The sequence below is a fragment of the Camponotus vicinus genome, unplaced genomic scaffold (assembly GCF_025532165.1).
Source record: "Camponotus vicinus isolate PSW18456_S1 unplaced genomic scaffold, iyCamVici1.0 SCAF_2, whole genome shotgun sequence".
In the NCBI taxonomy this organism is placed as follows: domain Eukaryota; kingdom Metazoa; phylum Arthropoda; class Insecta; order Hymenoptera; family Formicidae; genus Camponotus; species Camponotus vicinus.
The window spans coordinates 26,265,190-26,288,498 of NW_028141956.1; the positions used below are offsets into that span (position 1 = coordinate 26,265,190).

Here is a 23,309-nt window from a genome sequence, read left to right on the forward strand (position 1 = left end):
AACGATTTCGAAATTATTGGACATACGTAAAACATTTCAATGGAGCGCTCTCTCCATCTCGCTCTCTTCTTTTTTTTCCTGTGCATCCGATCCATTGCCTAAAAAGTACAGAGCACTTCTACTTGTTTACTGTATCGAATATTTCGGCGAAGGGAGGAGGGAAGCGATAAAGCATTGCATCCGACATCCTGCGCTCTATGATGGAATCGTGCGTTAGTGCTAGTCACAAATAGCGATCGGCTTTCGAATCAATATGGCAAAGATGAATAATGTACATCCTGGAGATCGAAATTTATTGAACTATGTAAATAGACAGAAAGAAGTTCTAATTATTACTTTACATAAATCACGAATTATTTTTCTTTCCTTCTTATAACTTTATAATTTGAAAGAAAACCGTATCCTTTTTCGAAGTGGAAGTCTCAGACATCCGCTGCTTTTATTCAAGTTTGCGTACCGACATCGCGAATAGTAATTGGGACAAAGATATGAAAACAGAAGCCGCGGATCTCCTTCGGTTGGTTTTCTTTCCGTTCGTCTGTCAATCTCCCTTTCCGCACCTAATAGCTTAGTTTTAAGGCGAACGGTATGTCAGATTAAGAACAGACAAAGGTATTAGGGATTGCCTCCAGGACGATTACGTGATAGGACACTAATCAGTACAACCTCCGTTATTCCGGCTCGACGGACTCTTTGGGTCTCTCTTTAGGTGACGTGCCTGCCACAGATGTTACCTCAAACCGTCCGTCGTGGTGAGATATGGAGACAGACCTTAATCGGTTTTTCGATTCAAAGTGAAAATCCACTCGACGACATTCGTTAATATTGTTTAATCTACTGATACATTTAAGTAATTTTAGATACAGAATTACATAAAAATGTTTATGATATTTACAAGTGCGTATGTTAAAAATTCATAAATTAAATATATCGATAAATGCCAAAGCGAAGTTATATCCAATTGAATAATATAATGTTATTTATTTAATAACCTGGATTAACGTTTTAGCAAACGGAAAGATACAGCAGTAAGTTTTCGCAACATCAAACATCGCGAAATAATAATTTTAAGAAATTTTCCAATTTTCTTTATATAAAATCAATTATAATCAATTAAAATCAATCAATTAATTTATATCAATTATATCTTTATGTGTGTTAATTAAGTATGCAAGAATATATTCATATTATAATTTTAATTACACGTAAAGGCGGCTTAAACTCTGAGAGATCAATAAATATCTGTCTAAACAGCTAACTAGAGCCTGAAAAGCTTGCAAGCTCACGACCACAAAATTTCAACAACTCCGCGAGGACTTACACATGCTTAATTGACGGTCGGTATATTTCAGGCATATTCTATGTAAGGTAGTCTATACGCCCCAGAGACTTCTGATAGCTTGCCTGAAATGTATCGACCACGAGGACGGGTTTTCGCTTAAAATTTTACTCACGATCGCATGGATCGTTCGATAAAATCGAGTTGCACATAAATGCACGTGGTATTTCTACGCTTTGCGAGCTGCCTTATACCCGGTGTTCTGATAAAAATTTTCATTTTTACAAAAGAAAGAAAAATCTGACGGAGAAGAATTAATAAATTTCAGCCTGCAATATAATAATAAATAATATAGAGCTCTAATGGGTTAGACGGATAATTGGTAGACGGATAGTCAATACTGATTATAACCCGTTCATTAATTACTTTAACAGAATTTTTATCAGAGTTTTAATCGTCAGGATATTTAATCGCATACATCAAAGACGATATTTCGTTGATAGTGAAATTATTTCGCGAAAGTCGCCGATTTCGGAAGAGACACCTAATAGAGAGAACAGATTCTCCCTTATTTCGTCTTCGCGCGTAACAAGACGTCTTCCGCTTTAAGCTCAGCTCGTCGTACATAGGTACAATCAGACATCGGTCGATTCTAGTCCCATCACAACGCGGGGATGGTGCGTTGCCTGTTTCGCCATCACGACGTTAGTTTCCGGCAGTCTCGACGGCATTTTCGTCTGCAAGTACGCGAGTACGCGACACGAGAAACCGCTGGTCATCCACTTGCACGAGGATGCAGACGGGATTGCTCGCGCACCGTACCAGACTGATTTCCGCGTGCCTGCCCGAGGGACGTCTATGTCTATGCCATCGCAGATGGTTGCATTCTCTATATATGTAGACGTCGTCGGGTTACATGCGACGTCGGAATGCGAATAGATTAGTATGATGCCACCCTCGTACGCGTGTCAAAAATATGTAAATTCAAGATTTATGTTGAATTCTCAAAAGTGCAATATATATGTCATCTCTGCATACTATTCCATATCGTGTATTTCATATTCATTCCATCATGTAACTAATATTTTTACGATAAAAACAATATTATTACGACATTGGGTTAATTCTAGAAGAATAGTATTTTTTTTTTTGATAATTATTTTCCGCACTCGAGATTTCATTTTATTATATTACGCAACCTTCATAATTCAATTGGCCGTTTCTGCATACAAGAATGAAATTTCGATTACAATCGATGCGATGAAAACGACGCTAATTGCGAAGAACATGGCCGAAGTTTGCGCAAAAAGAAGTTTACGTCGAAGTTGGAAAGCAGTGCAGCGCGGGTTGCTGAACTGCTTCTTAAGGCATCCACCCGCTCCAGAAGTAGTTCCGACTTCTATTTAGTGTAAGTCGGGCGAAAATAAGTTACGAGAAATGGACGAGGAGAAGAACGGCGGCGCGTATTTGTCCCAGCTACGTCGCACTTAAGCACATAACAACAGATACGAGGCGCCAGAATCAAATTATCACGCCTGCGAAGATAGTTATCGAATAAAAAGGTTATTGAAGCATTTATTGGCTACAACAGTCTCAAAAGAACGCTTCGATAGGAAAAAGTCCTCCACCGAACTCCTTCAACGACGATCCGTTGCGCGGAAAAACCTTAAACAGTTACCCTTTTAAAGAAAAACGAGAGAAAAAATGTTTCTTTATATTGGAATCTCGATTTAAAAGCGTCGATAAACTTTAATATTCAATACCTGACAAATACATGCGACAGATGTTCAGAAATAAAAATAAACAAGAATAAAGGAGAATAAATAAAGATAAACGAGAGTACAGAAGAATAAATAAAGAGAAATAAGAATAAACAAGACCGTTAATTGATATAATGCAATATGAAGTTGCGGAACTTATTCTGTTTTATAATTTTTCAACTGTAGCGACTTAAAATACATTAAACTATTTATAAATATCTTGTGCTTTGTTTATTAATTACGTTCGACCTTCTTTATTTCACGATATATAGTTTGGGATTTAGTTCATTTTTTATAGCTCAATCTACATATATTATTAATTGCTTGTTTCAACGATACAACGAATAAAAGGAAACCTCAAATTTTAATCACCTTTGGTTGCTTTAAACATAGACTAAACCAAGCTTAATTAGAAAGTACATTTTCTGTTAAATTTGTATCATTTGCTTATTATTATATAACTGAAAAGAGATATTTAATATTATATTTCCATAACCGACGGTACCGCGATTTCGACGTTACATCAGTTATAAAAGCAGAAAATTCAAATCAAATGAAGACTATCAAATGCTCCGAAGCCAAACATGCCAATTTATGAAACTACGGTCGAATGAATTTCCACAAAGATCGTTTTTCGTAATTAATTTTTCAATTCACGAACAAACTGCCGTTACCCTAAAGAAATCGTTCAGAACTTGCATTGCAATTCTCAATGCATAAAATGCCGAAAAAGATAACATTAAGTATTGAATTGTAGATTTTCATTTCATACAAAACTTTGAATATTACTTGCTTATTCGCGATATAATTTGTAAAACGCGAAAAACCGATAGATAGTATTTTTTGATTATCTGTCAGCGAAAGAGAGAGGGAGAGAGAGAAAACCACTTGCAAATATTACAATCGATGCGCAAGGGGGTGATGTCCAGGCACACTAGATCTGTTCTCTGCTCACTTTCTATACCTGCCGATCGACATCGGCGACGCGTCGATAATTAGTCGTCTCCTGGCTACAAATGGGACACGGAAGTCGGCAGGTCGCCTCGTGAATCGGAACATATTGAATGTCATTGGGTACAATTGGATTGCATCTTGTCATGGCTTCACGTGCCTGATAGCTTCAAGTCAATTTCTTTTCACGTAAATTTACGAGATGTATAAGCATTCGAATGTTGTCACGATATTAAAACTACAAATGTCGAGTTACTTCTGTTATGCGAAAAATGTAAATTGCAATATAGTCCTAAATAAAGTGTGCTATTTTAAAAAAGTGTAAGGTGTGATTCTATATATGTACATTAATTAATTATATCGATTACATAAAACTAATATATATGACAAACAATGCTTATTAAATACCTTTCCACACAAGTCATGTTGAATAAAACAATGATATTTAAGTAATAATTTAATATGCGTACAAATAGATGCATGATAGTTTCTACCTACTATTGAGGATGAGTTAAATACCTCTCCAAATATAAATTGTTGAATAAAAGAATGATATTTAAATTTTAAATTTTTTTATGTCATGTCTGCTCAAAATAAATTTATACTACTATCTAGGAAGAAAACATTCAACATTTTATGAAAATCGATTTATATGATAAATTTTGAATGGTACAACTTATATAAAAAATGTAAAATATAATATTATAATTAAAATATATATATATAAATATATTGAATTCTAAATTTTTCTTGTGTCGTGTCTACTTAAAATGGATTTATACTACTATTCAAAAAGAAAACGATTAACTTTTGTATAAAAATCAGTATATATATATATGATAAATTTTGAACAGTACAACTTATGTAAAATGTAAATTATAAGATCATAATTAAAGTATATTAATATATTGAATTCTCAATTTCTTATGTCATGTCTGCTCAAAATAAATTTATACTACTATCTAGGAAGAAAACATCCAACTTTTTTATGAAAATCGATATATATGACAAATTTTGAATAGTACAACTTATATAAAATGTAAAATATAATATTATAATTGAAGTATATATATAGATATATTGAATTCTAAATTTTTTTCTTATGTCGTGTCTGCTTAAAATGGATTTATACTACTAATTTAAAAAGAAAACGTTTAACTTTTGTATGAAAGTCAATATATGACAAATTTTGAATATTACAACTTATATAAAATGTAAATTACAATATCATGATTAAAGTATATGTATGTACATACCATTTTTTATTCAAAATTTACCACTTTAAGCAGATACGACATAAGAAATTTAGAATTTAAATATCGTTGTTTTATTAAATATGACTTATATTTGGGAGAGAATTTAATTCATCTTCCATAAACAAAAACATCATATGTCTATCTGTACACGTTATTAAATTCCCGTGTAACTCAAAGTGAAACATTATTTTAATTTAAAGACTCGCTGCTAATATTTTTATGCTACTGAAAGACCAAATAAACTCTTTAGTGCATCGTAAATAGCCCAAGTTCACGATACTGAGATCGTTGTTGCGCGAATGAAACGGACGACACATCAAAGCTTCGCCTCGGGAGAGTCACCCCCCGGTCCTCTATAAAGTTTCAAAATTATTGCTTACTTCGCACGCACATGTAGATCTATGTCCTCTGACAATATGAATATGTGTGCACGTACGCTTTACAAACAAGCATCGGGACTTCAAAGCCAACCTTGCGATTACTGTCGTCTCTTGTTCTTGCTAGAAGTCGAGTATAACAGCTAAAGGGATCATATACACCAGTTGTACGCGGTGCTTGTGTGAAACACGTCGAGTAACGAGATAGTTTATATGAGTTTCCGATGACAGACAGACAAATTGTGCATCCGACGACGAATCACAAGTTTGCCACGATGCAAAAGAATCTGATACTATAGTTTGATCAGAAAATATAAATTGGCGTAATTAAAAATTCTATCCCTTATGTCAACGTGGCAGATCGTACTCTCGATACAAGTCCATCGCGACAATTTATTATGTTAATCTGGTGCAATTAAATTCCGAATTGCTGAATCATTTTTGCTTTGTTTTTCCATTAAAAATTTGTCTCTGTTTTCAGAATATCCAAAAATAATAATTGATCGTGACATAATCAGAGATAAATTATATAGGGGAAAAGAGAGAATAATAGAATCGCATTTAACACAATTAATTTTGAATATTATTTCTGAAAAACTTATTTTTATGTTCTATACACAAGTGTTCTATTAATATTCAATTAATACATAAATGATGAAAGCATATTTCACGCTGATTCTTTCGTTTTTTAAACTACTTGTTGACAACTCAAATATAGAGCAGTGTTAATGTGTGTGGAAGAAAGTGATTTTTGAGCTAGACAACGGTGACTATACCAGAGTCATCGCTGAGAGAAAGGGTTGGAATTGGAGTGGAAATGGTGTTCGTGAGAAAGCAATGGTACTCATCGAAATGTCAAGTTCTTTTGCAACACTTGAGCGAACATACATGTGCGCTTGTAGTTTCGTTAGATTTGCGCTCGTTAACCTGATCATCTTTTTCATGCCTGACGGTGGAAAAAATATATTACAAGAGATATATGTCTTGCATGTTTACTGCATCCGGCTTCGCATCAACCTACATTATTGCTTTTCGTTTTTTTATTGTTTTGTTATAGTGGTCACTTTTTAATTGGGAGCAGATATTTTTATTTAATTTTGAAATATATTCTTTGATATGTGTGTGTGATAAATATATCCATTTTTATTTAATTTAAAAATAAATCCTCTAAAGAGAAAATAAATTGATTAATCGCGATAAAATAATATTAATATTAATGATATTAAAAAATTCACAGCCAAAGAGCGTTTCTTTTTTTCTAACATAATATTTTCACACACAATTAAAAACATAGTATAAAATATTTTATTATACCAAAATAAGTCTTAATTTCTAATTCTTTTACACATGTGAGCACAACATATAAAATAGTTTCCGCGTTAAAAATTTTTGCAATTTTATATATTTAGAACAAATATACACTTAGTATATTTCAAATATTACAACTGTACGCATGCCAAGTTTTATTTTCGTGAAAAACAAAATCTGGCATGTATACAACACATATAGCTGTAATATTTATAATATAAGCATATATACATATATATATATTTGTGTAAAATATATAAAATCACAAAAATTTTTAATATAGAAACAATTTTAATTTTCCGAAGCAGACATCGCTCACCGAGAAATATTAAGAAACGCATTTAAGAATCACGGAACCCAGTTCTTGTTACATATTTCTCCCTGGTGTAAAAGTTCTCCCTTCTTTCATAACTGTTCTTTTTTCGAGTTCCGCGATGTTCGGAAGCGTCGTTCTGCGTCTTGCCAATCTTTTTTCCCGCTGGTATTTTCCCGGCCGATGTTTTCATCGCGGGACCGCGACACGAGCAAAAATTCTTTACGTCGTAACTTACGCCGAGTAATCGCGATCGTAAAAGTAACGACGAGTACGAGTACGAGTACGAGCGAGGAGCGAGGGTTCGAGTGCATTGTTATGCCGGGGGCAAATGGTCCGAAGTGTGCCGAAGGGTAGGCGGTTAAAACGTTGGCGCGGCTTCGGGGTGCAATGAGCGCGACTAAAATAGCGCTTCCCTATTTTGTAACAGATCATGCCGTAGATTCCTCCGAATTTACGAGATGTCCGATCAGAATCTAGCCTCTGAACTCTGCTCGTTCCCGTTGTACCTCGCAGCATGCGCGTGAGCATCTACTGATATTTGATCGTATCTCACGATAACGTACTGCATATAATTCGAACAGTTCTGTATATTTGCCAGAAACAGTGAGCGCAATACGCGTGTATTTGTATGGTTATATGTGCTTATGGATCTGTGAATATATATATATATATATATATGTATATATTTGTAAAGATCGGTGACTCTCTTTCTACGGATTTAGCAATTTCCACGGATTTATGGAGAAGTATTCTCTAGTTCTCACGTACATCTATTGTATTTATAAAAGGATATACGAATACGTACTTCGAGCGACTATTATGTTTCAATTTTCTGTGCGATGTATTTTTTAAGTCCGCAAAGTTAATCGGAGAAGTGGGAAATGAGAGAGAAAAACACGCACAATTACCATAGTTATTTAAAAACCAATTTCTTAAGCATTGTTGAAAAAGAACAACAGCCTATTACTTTTATAAGATATGAATATTGTGACTTTCTTATTTCTCTCTGTGTGCATATACATTCTCGTGTTGCATTATTACATTTTTATAATTTAAAACGAAACATATAATGCTACATAGAAGTATGTACTTATACCGAACATCCCCCCATTATCCATAGAAATATAAAACCAGATTTCTCTATAGGCTATATTCCGAAGAATGCATCACATTTTGATATTTTAACGACGAGTCACATACTGCGGAGCCGCATTACGACGCGATTAAATGTTGTCATTGCCAAAAATACGAGGCGGGTCGAATCGAACAATCTACGGCACTCTCTATAACTTAGAGGCGCAGACCGTAGACAGGCGATATTTCACACTGCGCGAGAAACCGCAGACTGAACAGAGGCTGCCAATGAATTACGACACGGTCTATGTAACGCGCAATCGTGCGTATGTAATTTTCGGAAGACGCATACATCGACGAGTGGTAACCGAGCCTATGTCGAACCCATGTAGCGTGGAACGCGCATATAAGCGTTTCCTATAATTTAATTAAACGCTCGTGGGTTTCAGGACTGCTCAGGCTGCAGCAGATTTATCAGGGCTTGAAACCAGGCAACGAGTCCTTTCAAGTCGAAACCGTCAAGAGAATACAGAATATGTCGGAGGCGATTGATTTTCTACGGAGTCTTGAAGAACTTAACCGGTAATTATTTTCTCGCTCAAACACATAAAAGGAATACGCCTCTTGCTAAAAATTCCGGAATCAGTACTTGGTATACCTAGTTATGAATCTTACGATAAATTCCCTTTATTTCTCTTGTACGCAGCATAACTACAAACATACGCTTTGATATAGTCTTGTATCGGATATCATAAAGACAAATAAAAGTTTCCTCGATAAAATTAAATAATGTCATATGTGATATTTTGAATTATTCTTACAAAAATTTGTTTTATATTTTAAAATTACATTACACGCAAAAATGTGGAATAATAGTACAATAATTATAATAATTAAGAATTTTTTAATACTAATCTTATCTCTATGCTCGGTAATGTTTTAACACAATTGTTATTTTGCAAATGGCAATAATGTGACGGATAAGGCTGATCATAGCACGAGTTGCCGCGTGCTTGGCATTACAATTCACTAGCGGCTACGACATTTGTACGATGCAAGTAATCAACAACAGCGAGTAATTGTCATGACGGTAGTTTGAATTGACCGAACATAGTAATAGTAACTGAAAACAACGGCATTATTACAAATTGCCATACAATATCCAATTATTACAAACGAAATGAGCATGGAAACTTCGCGGTGCATCGATCAAATGCGACAAAGCCGCACGTTAACGCGGACACGTGAATTGTGGCGAACCAGCGCGCGTGACTTATGTCGCTTTTCCGATGGAAAATGCAATGTCGCGCGTATGCGAACGTTTTTTTCTCCTCTTTCCGAAATCATTTTAAGCATGTTAAAATTTTTTAGATGGAGCAATAAATACGTCGTGCTCGACTGTCCGACGGATATGGCGAAGGATATTGTTGTGAGCCACGTGAGGGATATAGCTTTGGGAAAGAGGACGTATCATTATCTGCTGAGTGGCTTGGTAAGTTGCGAAATAAAATTCCCTTTTGTAGTTAATTTTTCCAAGTCTCATTATTCGAATAAAATTTTTCGCATCAAGAATGATCGCTTGCATAGGGTAGTTTCTCTAGGGGGTAGTTTCTCTAAATAATCCTATGTATATATTAATGTTTCGAATATATAAAAAATTATTAACGAAAATTTTAAATATCAAATAAAAGGTGTTTTTTATATTTTACGTAATTACATTATAAAAAAAAGAAGGAAAAGATTTAAATATTTCATAGACATAAAATTGAAGTTTAAAATATCTTATCTTAAAATAAATAAAGAAAACTCTTTTTCTTACACGTCATATATGCGGTATAAATACACAATTTTTTTTATTTAGAAATTGATAATTTCATAATTTTCGTAAATTTCTCGAGCTTGGAGAATATGCGGTATGCAAAATAGTGACTTTCGCTTTACTACGCGAAAGTGCTCTCACTTGTATACCGTCTGGTGTACGAGATTAATTCGCAGCATGCCGAAATTTTCGAAACAACCGAGAACCCGTCGCTCAAACTGACACGAAACGTTCCGTCGTGGGAGGGCAAGATCTTCGTCGGTGATGTCTCCTCCGTACTTTAGAATTTAGAGGACAGTTTGCTTGTGTTTAGCGGCTTCCAGCGAGTTGCTGCAGAAGAACAGGCGGCATTACACTCCGACGACGGCAAAGATAGTTGTACATACCTGCATGTACATCTCTAGTGCTCCGTTTCTACGAGGCACCGCCATTGTCATTTATCGCGTCGTTCTCGAAACGGTTGCTTAGCGCCAGCAAGGCGTAGACGTGTCGATTCGCACATTTTCCTGCTTTCCGCAATTCTCATCCTTTGCTTTTACTTCCTTCTCTCTTTCACGTCCATCGGACTTGACGATTCAACGACCAGAAGACGATTGCTGACGACGACTTAACTAGCTCTTTGGATAATATCGCTTTTCACATGTAAATCCCTATTGACACATTTATAAATCCACAAAATTCTAGTCTCTTGCTTAAATAAAACGGAAAAAAGCTACGTTAAGCCAAAATGAAGCGAAAATTCTTCAATTTCTTACATTTTATTAATTATAATTTATAAACAGTTGGAAAATAAATATTTTTTAAATTGCCTTGACTTACTGCTGGAGCTTATCGCATCATTTTAATTTAATTATACATTCTTCGTTTTATAAAAGTGTTTATAAAATGGAGAATTTATTAATAAATCTTCTACTTGTTAAAGTTATATTATTTCGCGTTTATTCATCTCCGTATTTATTTTTTCAATATTTTAAGCCCGGATTTTTAAGACTAATAGTTGTTCAACAACTAGTGAAGCTGGATATTACAAAACTTTATCCGCTCCCTAACGCGGATGCAAAAGTTCAAAAGTCAACGCGGCGGACGCGGTGATATCAGACCGACAAATTAAACTGGTAACACGCCGAACTCATTCGCGACGAAGTTAAACACGCATACAACATTAATACAACGACCATACATTATCTCTAGTCGCTTGATGGATGATGGTAGCTAACCGCGCAGTAGTAAAATAGCGAACGGATCAGCCGTAGCTGCGAAAAATTCTAATAATAACGAATCTAATAATTTGGACATTATTGGCTTAATTTTGTGAACGAAATTATTGTTTGTTACGCGCGTTTTCCAAACCTTTGTTTCAATATCATACTCGTTTCTGGCACCCTCGAACGAAATCTGTTCTCCATAGTTTGCTCGTTGGTTTAACGATCGCGAAAATAAGTAATCTCGATTTTAATTGGACTTATTATTATTTCGCAAGCATAATGCGCGTTTACGATAACGAAACGCAGACGTATCAATTTTCCCTCCCCCTGCCTTCCCATCTCGTTCGAAAAAACTAGCGCACGTTAACAGGAACGACGAGCTTTTCACTATTTCGAGGTTTCGCGCGTCGCGCATAATGCGCAGTAACAGCGGCAATATCAGCGTAAAACTAAAGCGGGGCTGCATTCGAGCTCGAGTAATTAAATAGGACGGCAGGTCCGAATTGGAATCGAGTCTCAGTCCCATTACGTTTTTCATAAGGAACAAAGGAAACGCGGTAATAACGCGCCGTAATAATATAACAGTGACTCGAGTGCCCGTCCTCGAGTCGACTTTGAAGACACGACAAGACGAAAGATCAAGGACCTCGTTGTTGGGCGGATGCCTTCGCGAGGCTATATACCGTCTCCTTAGAGCATCGAAGACGGAAAGGAGTAAGATAACAACCTTTTATCACACAAGCGAGCAAGAATATAGCCCTGCGCATCTCACAGACTGCACTCGACGCGTTTCCTTCATATATCAATATCCCGTGTGTTTCGCTGTAATCAGATAATGGACGACCGATGGGAGAGCGAGGTGATCGAGTTTGGCGCCATCAACATCACGGGCTTTCGCATCGTGGATGTCACTCGACCTCACGTCAAGGACTTCCTGGCCGGCTGGCATCGCCTGGATCCCGCCATATCTCAAACCGGTCGTGAATCCATTTCCGTACGTATATATATATCTACGTATATATCCAGCATCTCTCCTACGAGACTCCATCGTCCTTTTTTCCTCACCCGACGTCTGTCCTCCGCCGACGTCGGAGGGGCTTCTCGCCACTTCCACAGTTTGCGTCCGGGGAAAAAACTGTGCGAAATCCTCGCTTCTCGAGCGCAGCGATTTTCCCTCAGTGGGTCCGAATACTTTCTCAGGTTTCTTCGTCGTCGTCGACCGACGACGACGACGAAAGTTCCTCATACGAGGAACTAGAATCAAACAAGAATCATTGCTGGTGTCGGTCCGTTCGCGCGCGCGTTCTTTCGCTCTCTCTCTCTCTCTCCTTCTCTCTCTGTGTGTACAGTGGCTTGAGACCAAACTTGTTAAACTGCACCCGCATGTAGAAACTTGGACTTTTCAGCCCGTTTATAAAGTGCCGCTCGCTCGACCATACCGCACGAACCGTGTTTCACGTTTCTCTTAATGACTCTTCTTCCGTCCGCGCGTTAACATTTTTTTCCCAGGTTCTTGTACAGATCCAACAAAAACTAACCAGTGTTTAACGATGCGCGGCGACACAACTCTCTAGTACATACGATGTTGCACGAAACACTTTTTCGTCTCGCGATAATCATTAGGTCGACCAAATTAATTGAAATAAAAAATATAGAATTGCAATGTGCTTATATGTCATCATTAAAAAATTTTGTCGCAATTACTCGAGATGTAGTGTGTTATTACTGAAGTAAAAATCTTGATTTAATTTTTTTCAAGAAGGGAGATCTTATTTATTTGCTACATTTGATTAATTATCGAAATGTATACGATATGAATATGAATTAACAATTATAATTATTGTACGTTTATTTGTCACTTTTATTTTCATGTCTAGTCTTGCAAATACTGAGAAATATATTCGATTGTTTTGCATGATTTTTGCTGTACCACAAAAAGGGGCGTCTATAATCCTTAAAATGGATACACTCTGCTAACGGGTTTCCTGGATAAGGTTGGGTAACGCAGTATCTATGGATCTAAAAGCTCTCTCGGAGACAGGCTGCATGCAATCTAATGCAACGATTATCGTGCTCAATCGTTATATTCAGCGAGCACCGAGCGCGGTTTTCCAACACTGGCGAAGTGCCCGAGGTACTCTAGTCTCTGCGAATTTACGTACATCTCACATGACGATAAATCCCCTTCTCGATCTCGCCAAATTCTTGATCTCATCGGGATCCTGTGCACGAGAGGAAAGATTTAAAACACTTTTTTTCGAATTCTCATTTTTTGTTTTTGAAAATCAATACATTGCGATAAACAGCAAAAAGAAGAAGAGAGAGAGAGAGAGAAAGAAAGTTTGAAGAGAAAGTCCATTTTTTTCCTTTTTCTCTCCAACTTTGTGAAAATCAATATACTTAAATGTAAATTCCATCTAAAATAATTTATTTTACATGTGTCAAAATTAGGCACAAGCCGCTCTGATGTACGACGCCGTGTTCGTCTTGGTTGAAGCTTTTAACAAGTTTTTGAGAAAGAGAACTGATAAAAATAATACACGACGTATAGGAACTCCAAGCAGTAATCAGCCCATAAACGGAACAAAAACTTTAGATTGCTACAACAATCGCGGCTGGGTCACTCCGTGGGAACATGGCGACAAAATCTCGAAATTTTTAAGAAAGGTAACTCAATCTTATTAATAAGAAGAACACAATGATTCAAAATTTTCATGATTATTGTAAATTAAATTTAAAAATATATGTATAAGTAAATACATAATAATTATAATTATTAAAATGTATAATATAATTTTTCTTACAAAATATTACCTCTAATTCAACAAAAACTACCCATTATAATCTATTGAATTAAATAAATATAATATGCGAATAATTAAATAAATAAATATAATAATGCGCGAATTAGCATTAATTTTTGCACGTAAGATTTTGAAGATTTCTACTACTTCGGCTTTTGATTTGATATAGTTGTGCATTATTATATAACACTATTGTATTGTCAGAATTTATACTTTAATAATAATAGGCAAATATGTACACGATTATGCGTCTATTTGCCTATTACATAATTTGTTTTCAAATTCCCGAAGCGCAATTCAAAGGACAGGGGTACTCAATGTGTTGCGAAATACCGTGGCGACCGAAATTGCCAGGGACCCTCCTCTACGTATCTCTGCTCTTGACAGTAATTGGCGGTTATTCCGACTCTAACGGAATTCCTGCGTTCGCGTCAAATAGTCCTCCGTCATTCCGCCCTTACGTACACATGTCGTTATTTTTGTACCCTCTTTTTGCTTTTTAATCCGCTGCCGTTTGACGATTTATCATGTCAATATTAAATTCGATGACAACAAAAAATATTGTAAAAAATTACGGTCAATACGATTTTTTCCAATAAATTCTAATAGACGATATCGTTGTTTTCATTCGAAAATAAAATTTCTCACTCTTAAATTTCTCTACTAAATGATAAATAACATAATTGAATTATATTTCGCTTGTTACTATAGTAAATTAATTACTAACAATAATACAGAAAAGTTTATTTATTTTTATTTTATTTATATTTATTAATTTTCTCCAAATATATTTTTATAATATATTTTGTTACAATTTTTGTCATTAAAAGCATATGAGAGATTTATATTATTTTTCATTTATAATATTTTACAGTTTTTCTTTTATTCTTTCGTAAACATACATGATAACAAGTAAATAGATATCATATCTGTTTCTACAGCTGTATATATAAATGTGAAATACGCGATTCGTTTATTCATTTGCAGGTTGAAATCGAAGGGCTAACGGGAGAGATACGATTCAATGACGATGGTCGACGACAAAATTATACGCTTCATGTCGTCGAAATGACTGTCAATAGTGCTATGGTGAAAGTGAGTCTTTACTACTGCTTCATAAAAATATACATAAACAATTATTTGACGTTATATATACATATATATTTTCACAAAATAATATGTATTTATATCATTCATAATTTAAAATTTTTTAAATAACTTTTGTTTCAATTAAATTATTGTTTTCCAAATAAATATCTGTGTAATATAGTTACTATCATATACTTTTTTGTTATCTCTGAATGTATTCTCTTCTTATGCAAACTCGCAATATCTATTCCAACAGATTTACATTAAGAGAACTATATCGTATGATTTATCGTTCTAGGTCGCCGAGTGGACCGATGAAACTGGTTTTCAAGCCATAGCCGCAAAATATGTGCGACTTCGTCCTCATGAAGTTGAGAAGAATAAAACTTACATCGTTACTACAATAATGGTAAATCTCTATAACTGATATGTTTTTAATTAATTTGTATAAGATTAACATGAACTGTTTAATATTAATATTATAACTTTAATTGTATAGGACAAACCTTATATAATGAGGAAAATATCGGACACTGGTGAAGTATTAGTTGGAAATGATAGTTATGAAGGATATTGTAAAGACTTGGCTGATCTCATCGCCAAAAAATTAGGCATATCATGTAAGTTTGTAACAGCAAAAGTTGCTTTTAAAAATTACATTAACACATAAGAATAATTAATGATAATTAAATATTTATAAAAAAATATTAAATTTAAATTTCTAATATAAAAATATAAAAATATACTTAATAAATTTATGTATATATATTTATGTATTATGTAAGTTTATAACTATACAAATTTAATACATACAATATTTACACAATATTTAACGTCAAAGCAAGTCATTTAATTATTAGTGCCAAAACATTAAATAACCAGTTAATGAAAAATATAGCTTATCTTTTTAAAATTCATTTACTGTCTATTGGATTTAATATGGTAATAAAATAATGATAAAAAGAAGAAAAGAACGGCAGTCTTTATTTTCTTATAATACTGTGTTTGCCTATTTTCAAATAATTTTTAATTATTAACGCTAACGATTCTCATTTAATTCGTATGAAAATTCATAACTCAAGCAAGAAAATTACTTTTATTATGGGCAAAATTTGCCGAAGTCAACCCCACCTTGACAAGTATCTAAGGGACGTAACGAAGCCTCTTCCGCGCGCGGAATCGATAATGGAAAAAGTTCCGCGAAAGAAATGGTGTTTCGCGCGCCTCGTAAAGTACTTTCTTACGAATTTTCAGACGAGCTGCGGATCGTGAAGGACGGAAAATACGGCTCGGAAAACCCGGACGTCCCGGGCGGCTGGGACGGCATGGTCGGGGAGCTTATCAGAAAGGTAAGTTCCGGTAATTTCGTTGTATCTGCTACATCCTCAGCGCTTTTTCCTCTCCCGAAACCGGTTCCCCCCGGAAGTTTACGCGGAAAGACGCCTCAAGTGATTGAATCCAGCTTCTCGAAAGAAGAGAATATTGATCGTCGCGCGGCTGCGATAGGACATGGTCTACCAAGAAGCTGTTTTATCTCTCGATAGCGAGTTTGAACCTATTCCACTAGATGCCCTGAGCTTGCAAGCTCGTCAATCGTTAACCGATTTTAAGCTCCATCTCGCGAGAACTTAGGATAAACCCAAAGCAACCGAGCTTTTAGTTGCATCTCATGTAGATATGCGCGCTTGAAGATATTTTAAATAGGAAATAAGAAGGAAAAATAACAGAGAAATAAGACATAAGATCACAAGATATAAGATTTTTAAATTATGTAAAAATTGTTTTTTTTCCTAATTATATTGTTTAAATAACTACACAATCATGAATATAATAATAATTGGAGAATAGAAATATTATGGAACTAAGATATCTATTAACCATTATAATCATTATCACAATTATTATAATAAATTGCTGCAGAAATATACATATTAATTAATTATTTACATATAAAATACTTAGCTTTTTCAAAAAATTTCCAAATCTACTTAAAATTTAATTTTAAATTGATATTTATTACAATCTATTTTTAAATTACTCAAAAAATGGTCTTTTATTATCATTGCACGTTGAGATTTATATCAGTTATTCAATTTGATTTGCAGGAAGCCGACATAGCGATTGCTCCCATAACTATCACCTCCGACCGGGAACGCGTGATCGATTTTAGTAAACCGTTTATGTCTCTCGGCATCAGCATTATGATAAAAAAACCCATCAAACAAAAATCCGGAGTCTTCAGTTTTCTGAATCCGCTGAGCAAGGAAATCTGGGTGTGCGTCATTTTTTCCTACATCGCAGTTTCTATCGTCCTATTTATTGTGTCGAGGTAAGAAACTTTTTATCGAGAGACTTGTCATTTTCTTATAGACAATATACAGAAAATTGCATTCTTAAATTAAATATAATAATGCATGAATCAACAAATTGACGCATATTGCCTTTATCTTTTTTTTATTTTTGCTGATCATCAAAACATACTTTATTGCATCTCTTACATATTTTATTAGATTATTTTAACTTAATAATTACAGTTAAACTAATTTTAGAAAAATGACTGCGTTCTACAATTATTGTTAATTCACATTAATTACAGTCACAAATCGTCTATTAACTTTTATTCTATCTAGTACAGACCTTGTGTCTACTGTCACAGTTACGTGTCAAGGTGCGGCAATTACAAGTGTATTTATCGCGATGTGGTCAGCAAAATATGTTGACACGCCGCAATATATTCTCGTTGCGCTCTTTTATCCTACGTTATCCTATACTACGTATTTATGTCTCTTGTACAATCGCGATTGAAACGTTTCGACGAAAAGACGCTATTAAATATTAATGCATAAAGGTAAAAAGAAAAAAAATAATTATTTAAGTTGCTCGTTATTTTCACACTGATATAGAGGAATCCTCGACGGAACATTTGCAAGAACTCTCTGTTGCTTTAACGAAGGCATAATGAGCAAATCAAGAAAGTTTTTAGGTAGCGTCTTAATTAATGAGACTCTTTGAACGCCAACGCTTAAGACTTAGTTTAATTGGCTGATGCGTACGATGCGCGTGATATTACTGGAAAAAAATATGATCGTCGGAATTAGAATTAAAATAGACTCTCACTTTTAAAATTATTTATTATTTAGACTTAGATAACGAATTAATTTCTAAATTATATTTATTATCATCATAATTATTGAAGATTCTTATGACAGTCTATTTCATATTATTGTAAAACAATTTAGTTTTGTTTATGTAACCAATTAGAACACGCAATTCTTATCAAGTTTATATAGAACCAACATTATATTTCATTTGATGCCGATAGTCATTTTTCAGTAATTCTCGAAGAGGGGTATAGATATGTATTATACATAAAATATAATCGACTTATATATCCAAAATATATAATTATGAGAATGTCTAAGAGATGTCAATCTTTCAAACATCTTTAACATTAATCAAATATTAATTATTTTATTATTAAAGAAATATCTCTCTCTATTTTTTTTCCCTGTTTTTAACAATATAGGTTTTCCCCATACGAGTGGAGAGTCCTCACCATCAGCGGTAGCACGGATTCAGCTATTAGCGGACGGAACGATCCCAGTTTGCAGCATCCGCATACACCGCAAAGTTCACCCCACATGCCAACTTCCAGCATGGCCAACGACTTTAGTATCGTAAATAGCCTCTGGTTTGCTCTGGCGGCGTTTATGCAACAGGGCTGCGATATCTCGCCCAGGTAAACATACCTTGCGTTATTAATTTCCGACAGTAATTAACGTTTGGTCGTGGACGAAAAGGCGCTCCTGTTGCGAGCTCAACGTTTAATTTTTTCTAATCGCCGGATTTAATATCAGTTCATGTTTTGTACCATGGACTTTGAATTTTAATGAATAACGGTCGCATATTAAAGAGTCTTTTGTCTTCTCATCTGATTGCTAGCTGCATATAAATTACGGTGATAATTGCGTATCCCGGAAGCAAATCAAATTTCACTCGTTAAAATTCATACACACAAATACGTGTCTTTCGACATTTTACTTATTCGATTGCTCTCGATACCACAATTACCAATGTTTTTTAAATAACGTCAAAATTTGGTCTCTCTTTCATCTAATATTAATTCCACAGAACTTGTTTTTTGTCCCTGTCATCAACTTTAACAGAAATTTAATTTAAAGTTCAATTATCGGAATATTGGAAACGGAAACAAATACAAGCAGCCTCATATTTGCAAAAAAATTTCACAGTCGTCAGAGCTCAACATTTAAAAAATGCATTAGCGTGCGAGTATTCGTGTAAACAAAGCATGTGCAACCGTGCAATTTCGCGATTAGCCGGGAGATTCGGTTTAGATATTTATCTGGAGAGTGGATATGAACTTGTGAGAAAATGAAGGAGAAAAAGAAGAAAAAGAAAAAGAGAAAGAGAGAGAAAGAGAGAGAGGGAGAAAGTGACCGGCGCGCGCAAGTGACTCCCACGTCCTTCTCGGCTAATTATAACCACCCACTCTTGCCTCCCTCCGTTTCCGTTTCCGCAGTATAAGCGTAGGTAAGTACATAAAGGCACAGGGAGAATAGCTCCCTTTACCCGGGATAGGTCGAGCGTACAGCCCGGTAATAGGATGAATCGGGCAAGATTCTATAAGAGCTCTCTGGTTGACGTTTAAAATCTCTCGTGTAAATTGTTAAAGCGCCTCTCAACGTGGGTGGACATTTGACTTAAGCAGGCTTGTACAGCGTTTCACGTTAAATACAGCCAAATTAACGATCTTAGATTATCTATGCTTCGCAGATCGATTATTTCATCTCGTGCGTTACATGCAAATATGAAAAAGAAGTCGATCGCGTACATTTGTCAAAGTATTTATCGTTCAAATGAAGATTCGATTTTTCTAGGACATTCCCTGCATGTGTACGTATCTTGAGTTAAAAATCTTTCACTGCTGTTGACTTATTACACACTCGTAAAGGGGCATATGCGATTATTACAAATATATAAATCATATATTATTTGAGCTCTTGTGTGCTCGCAACAGCTTTCGCATATCTTTATATTATTCTCACGATAAATACGCGTTATCATTATCAGTACCGTCATTATACTCTCATTAGCAAACATTTCAATCGCTCTTATCTCGCGCACTGCTTCAATCATGCTATAAATGTGCTCAAGCTACAAATTACTATATATTTGCCAACGATGTAGTACAATCAAATATACTCGTTCCTAATGATAGAAAGCACTCGGGCAAACCTAGGTTGATTAGAGATTGGAGCGTTGCACAATAATTATAATTTGAATTATAATAACTGATTTTTATTTATGTATGCGTGCAATTTGCGGGAAAGAAATCAGGACGTTCGCAATAAAATTGCCGTATCGTGACACGTGATTGAGACCGATTTCATAATCGCTGAACGATTATGGCCGCACGAGACCAGACTCATTTGAATAAAGCGTACCGCACGTACAAAAATTCCAGACGCGACATGTGTATCGATCACGTATTTATTTGCACATTTTTCAATGCTCTGTCAGTTTTATTTCACATGTTTTCACGCAATAATTTTTCTCCATATGTGTTGCATTTGATTTGATTTTATGGTTATATCGATCCACACGCGTGTTCAGTGACATATTTAATCGATGCCATAAAATCAGTTTAGTAAGATCGATAAACCGATACAATCATCATTCAAATGAATGAATTGAGAAACGTTCACAAAGCATCTTTTTATAAATTAAAAGAAGTAAAAATACAATATATTAAAGAGTTGACAATAAATAAATCAAGTAAGAAATAGTAAGATGAGGCAAGAAATTCTTCTCTCTTTTAATTAAAGAGTTATAAATTATGGAAATGGTCTTTGTGGAAGTTGGGTATATTAAAGAACCAAAGAGAAGGATTTCCTTCGGCTGTTTTATAGCTTGAGAAATTTTACATTTTTAAATTAACTGTCCTTCAAAGTGTCTGTTGAGACTTATATGTTCTGATGATATAACGATCTTCTTGAATTTCAGTCTTACGATAATTCTCGATGCACAAAAGTTATTGTTTCCAGAGATATACAGTTAGCATCGCATCGCGAAACGTCCCCGACCATATATTTCTTGGAATATATAACGCCGCAGGTTAGATAATGATTTCGAGCAAACACTTCAGGCTGCGGACAAGTGCCACATCTATAAACAAAGCATAATTTGCTCGCATATTCAAAACATTCTAGTTGGATAGGAAAGTCCAGCATGAATAGAACATTCACGTGACAGTGCTATATTGTGCTTTAAAGCATGTTGCGCATACATGATAGAATTCAAATCACATTTTGTTTCTTCAAGCGTCCAATATATACACCCAATTGATATGCATAATACATTTGTTAGTTTTAAGAGAGAATAGAAAGTTTTTACTATTTTCATTAAAATTTAAATATTTTTCTTTGAATAACGTTCCATTATTTTTCTTTCTACTCTTACATTTTTAAAATAGTTTATGCAGTATGTCAAGAATATAATAACTTGCCAATTACTTTATCAGACTTATTTAAAAGCAAAATAAATAATATTAAACTATCATTTGTTTGCAAACAAAATAACAGTATATTAATTTCTACTTTTTTATTATTTATTTTATTTATTATATAAATACTTTTTTTTCTTTTATATTATTTATTATTATTTTTGTAGCTTGATAATATTAGAGCTACGACATCTAAAATAATACGGAAGTCACACACAAGTTGGGAAACACTGTCTCACCAAAACTGCATATATTCCTATGGAGTCGCAACAAAAGTGAACGCGCGCGTTTTGTCGTTTACGCGAAGCAGACCGCGTGCTCACTTCGAAACTGGGTCTCAATTAATTTACATTTGGCTGTATCCAGTGCACCACCCCATCCTACTAGCTCTCTTGATTAATGGTTTAAATATTCGCATGGCGGCGATATGAATTGTAAATTTCGTGGAACCCGCGCAAGTGGCCACCATATCCTCCCCCTGCCCTCCTTCTCCATGTTTCTCGTTCTCTTCTCGCCTGATTCTCGATGCTCATCTTTCGCAGATCCGACTTAAATCGATATGAGTAGACATAATTAAGAATCTCCATCGAATTTTTTGTCTACGATTATCTTGTCAACGACTCTGGTTGCAGCGATCAAGATGTAATTATGTAATTTCAAATTAGGATTATGATATACACGCGTTGTGTTTAAATTCGATGAAAGAAGGGATTTTCTGCGGAGATTTTACTAAATATTTAAGTCTTTATATTCTGTGTATGCTGTGCATTGCATTTATTATACTCGTTGTTGTTTTAAAATAATAACTTTCGAATTTTTTGATCAATATCACAGATCCATATCTGGCCGCATAGCTGGCAGCGTCTGGTGGTTTTTCACTCTGATTTTAATATGCTCCTACACCGCAAATCTCGCTGCATTTTTAACCATCGAGAGAATGGTCACGCCAATTAACTCACCCGAGGATTTAGCGGCGCAGACGGATGTCCAGTATGGCACTCTCGGTCATGGTGCTACGATGGAATTTTTTCGAGTGAGTGTTCACGAGCAACGCCTAATCTCTCTTGTAATTACACATCACGAGCATTTATTAAATTTTAACGCATATTTAGCGACTGACATTTATTTCATTTACTTGTAGAAATCTCAGATCGGTCTCTATAGCAAGATGTGGGAGTTCATGAACTCGCGGAAGCATGTATTCGTAAAATCGTACGAGGAGGGAATACGAAGAGTGAGGACGAGTAAGGGCAAATACGCATTTTTAATCGAGAGCCCGATGAACGACTACATCAACGAGAGAGAGCCCTGCGACACGATGAAAGTCGGAAGAAATCTCGATGCCACGGGATTCGGTGTCGCGACACCGTTAGGATCCCCTCTCAGGTAAGGTGATCACGTATAAGTGAAACGTCATATAATACCAACAAACGCGATAAAAGCTATTTTTATTCTTTTGAATTTTATTAAGATGAAGAAATAAAAAAATTTTAATCAATCACAGTTTCAATCAATAGAGCGATTGTTATAAATGTAATACCTTCTTCT

At 34.9% G+C, this 23,309-nt stretch overlaps 1 protein-coding gene across 6 annotated transcripts in view; it reads left to right on the forward strand.

Annotated features, from left to right (window-relative positions):
• Glurib (Glutamate receptor IB) overlaps nt 1-23,309 on the forward strand; it is a 237,272-nt gene that overhangs the window by 208,298 nt on the left and 5,665 nt on the right. For all 6 annotated transcript variants that reach the window (XR_014437301.1, XM_083091753.1, XM_083091754.1 and 3 more), the window contains 12 exons: nt 8,771-8,903; nt 9,693-9,813; nt 12,178-12,339; nt 13,797-14,012; nt 15,137-15,244; nt 15,537-15,647; nt 15,738-15,858; nt 16,493-16,587; nt 17,344-17,567; nt 18,765-18,977; nt 22,596-22,794; nt 22,903-23,147. Coding sequence is in view for 5 of the 6 variants with exons in the window: in XM_083091753.1 (XP_082947879.1) it covers nt 8,771-8,903; nt 9,693-9,813; nt 12,178-12,339; nt 13,797-14,012; nt 15,137-15,244; nt 15,537-15,647; nt 15,738-15,858; nt 16,493-16,587; nt 17,344-17,567; nt 18,765-18,977; nt 22,596-22,794; nt 22,903-23,147 (1,948 nt within the window). In the remaining variant the exon portion in view is untranslated. The remainder of the gene's footprint in view (nt 1-8,770; nt 8,904-9,692; nt 9,814-12,177; nt 12,340-13,796; nt 14,013-15,136; nt 15,245-15,536; nt 15,648-15,737; nt 15,859-16,492; nt 16,588-17,343; nt 17,568-18,764; nt 18,978-22,595; nt 22,795-22,902; nt 23,148-23,309) is intronic.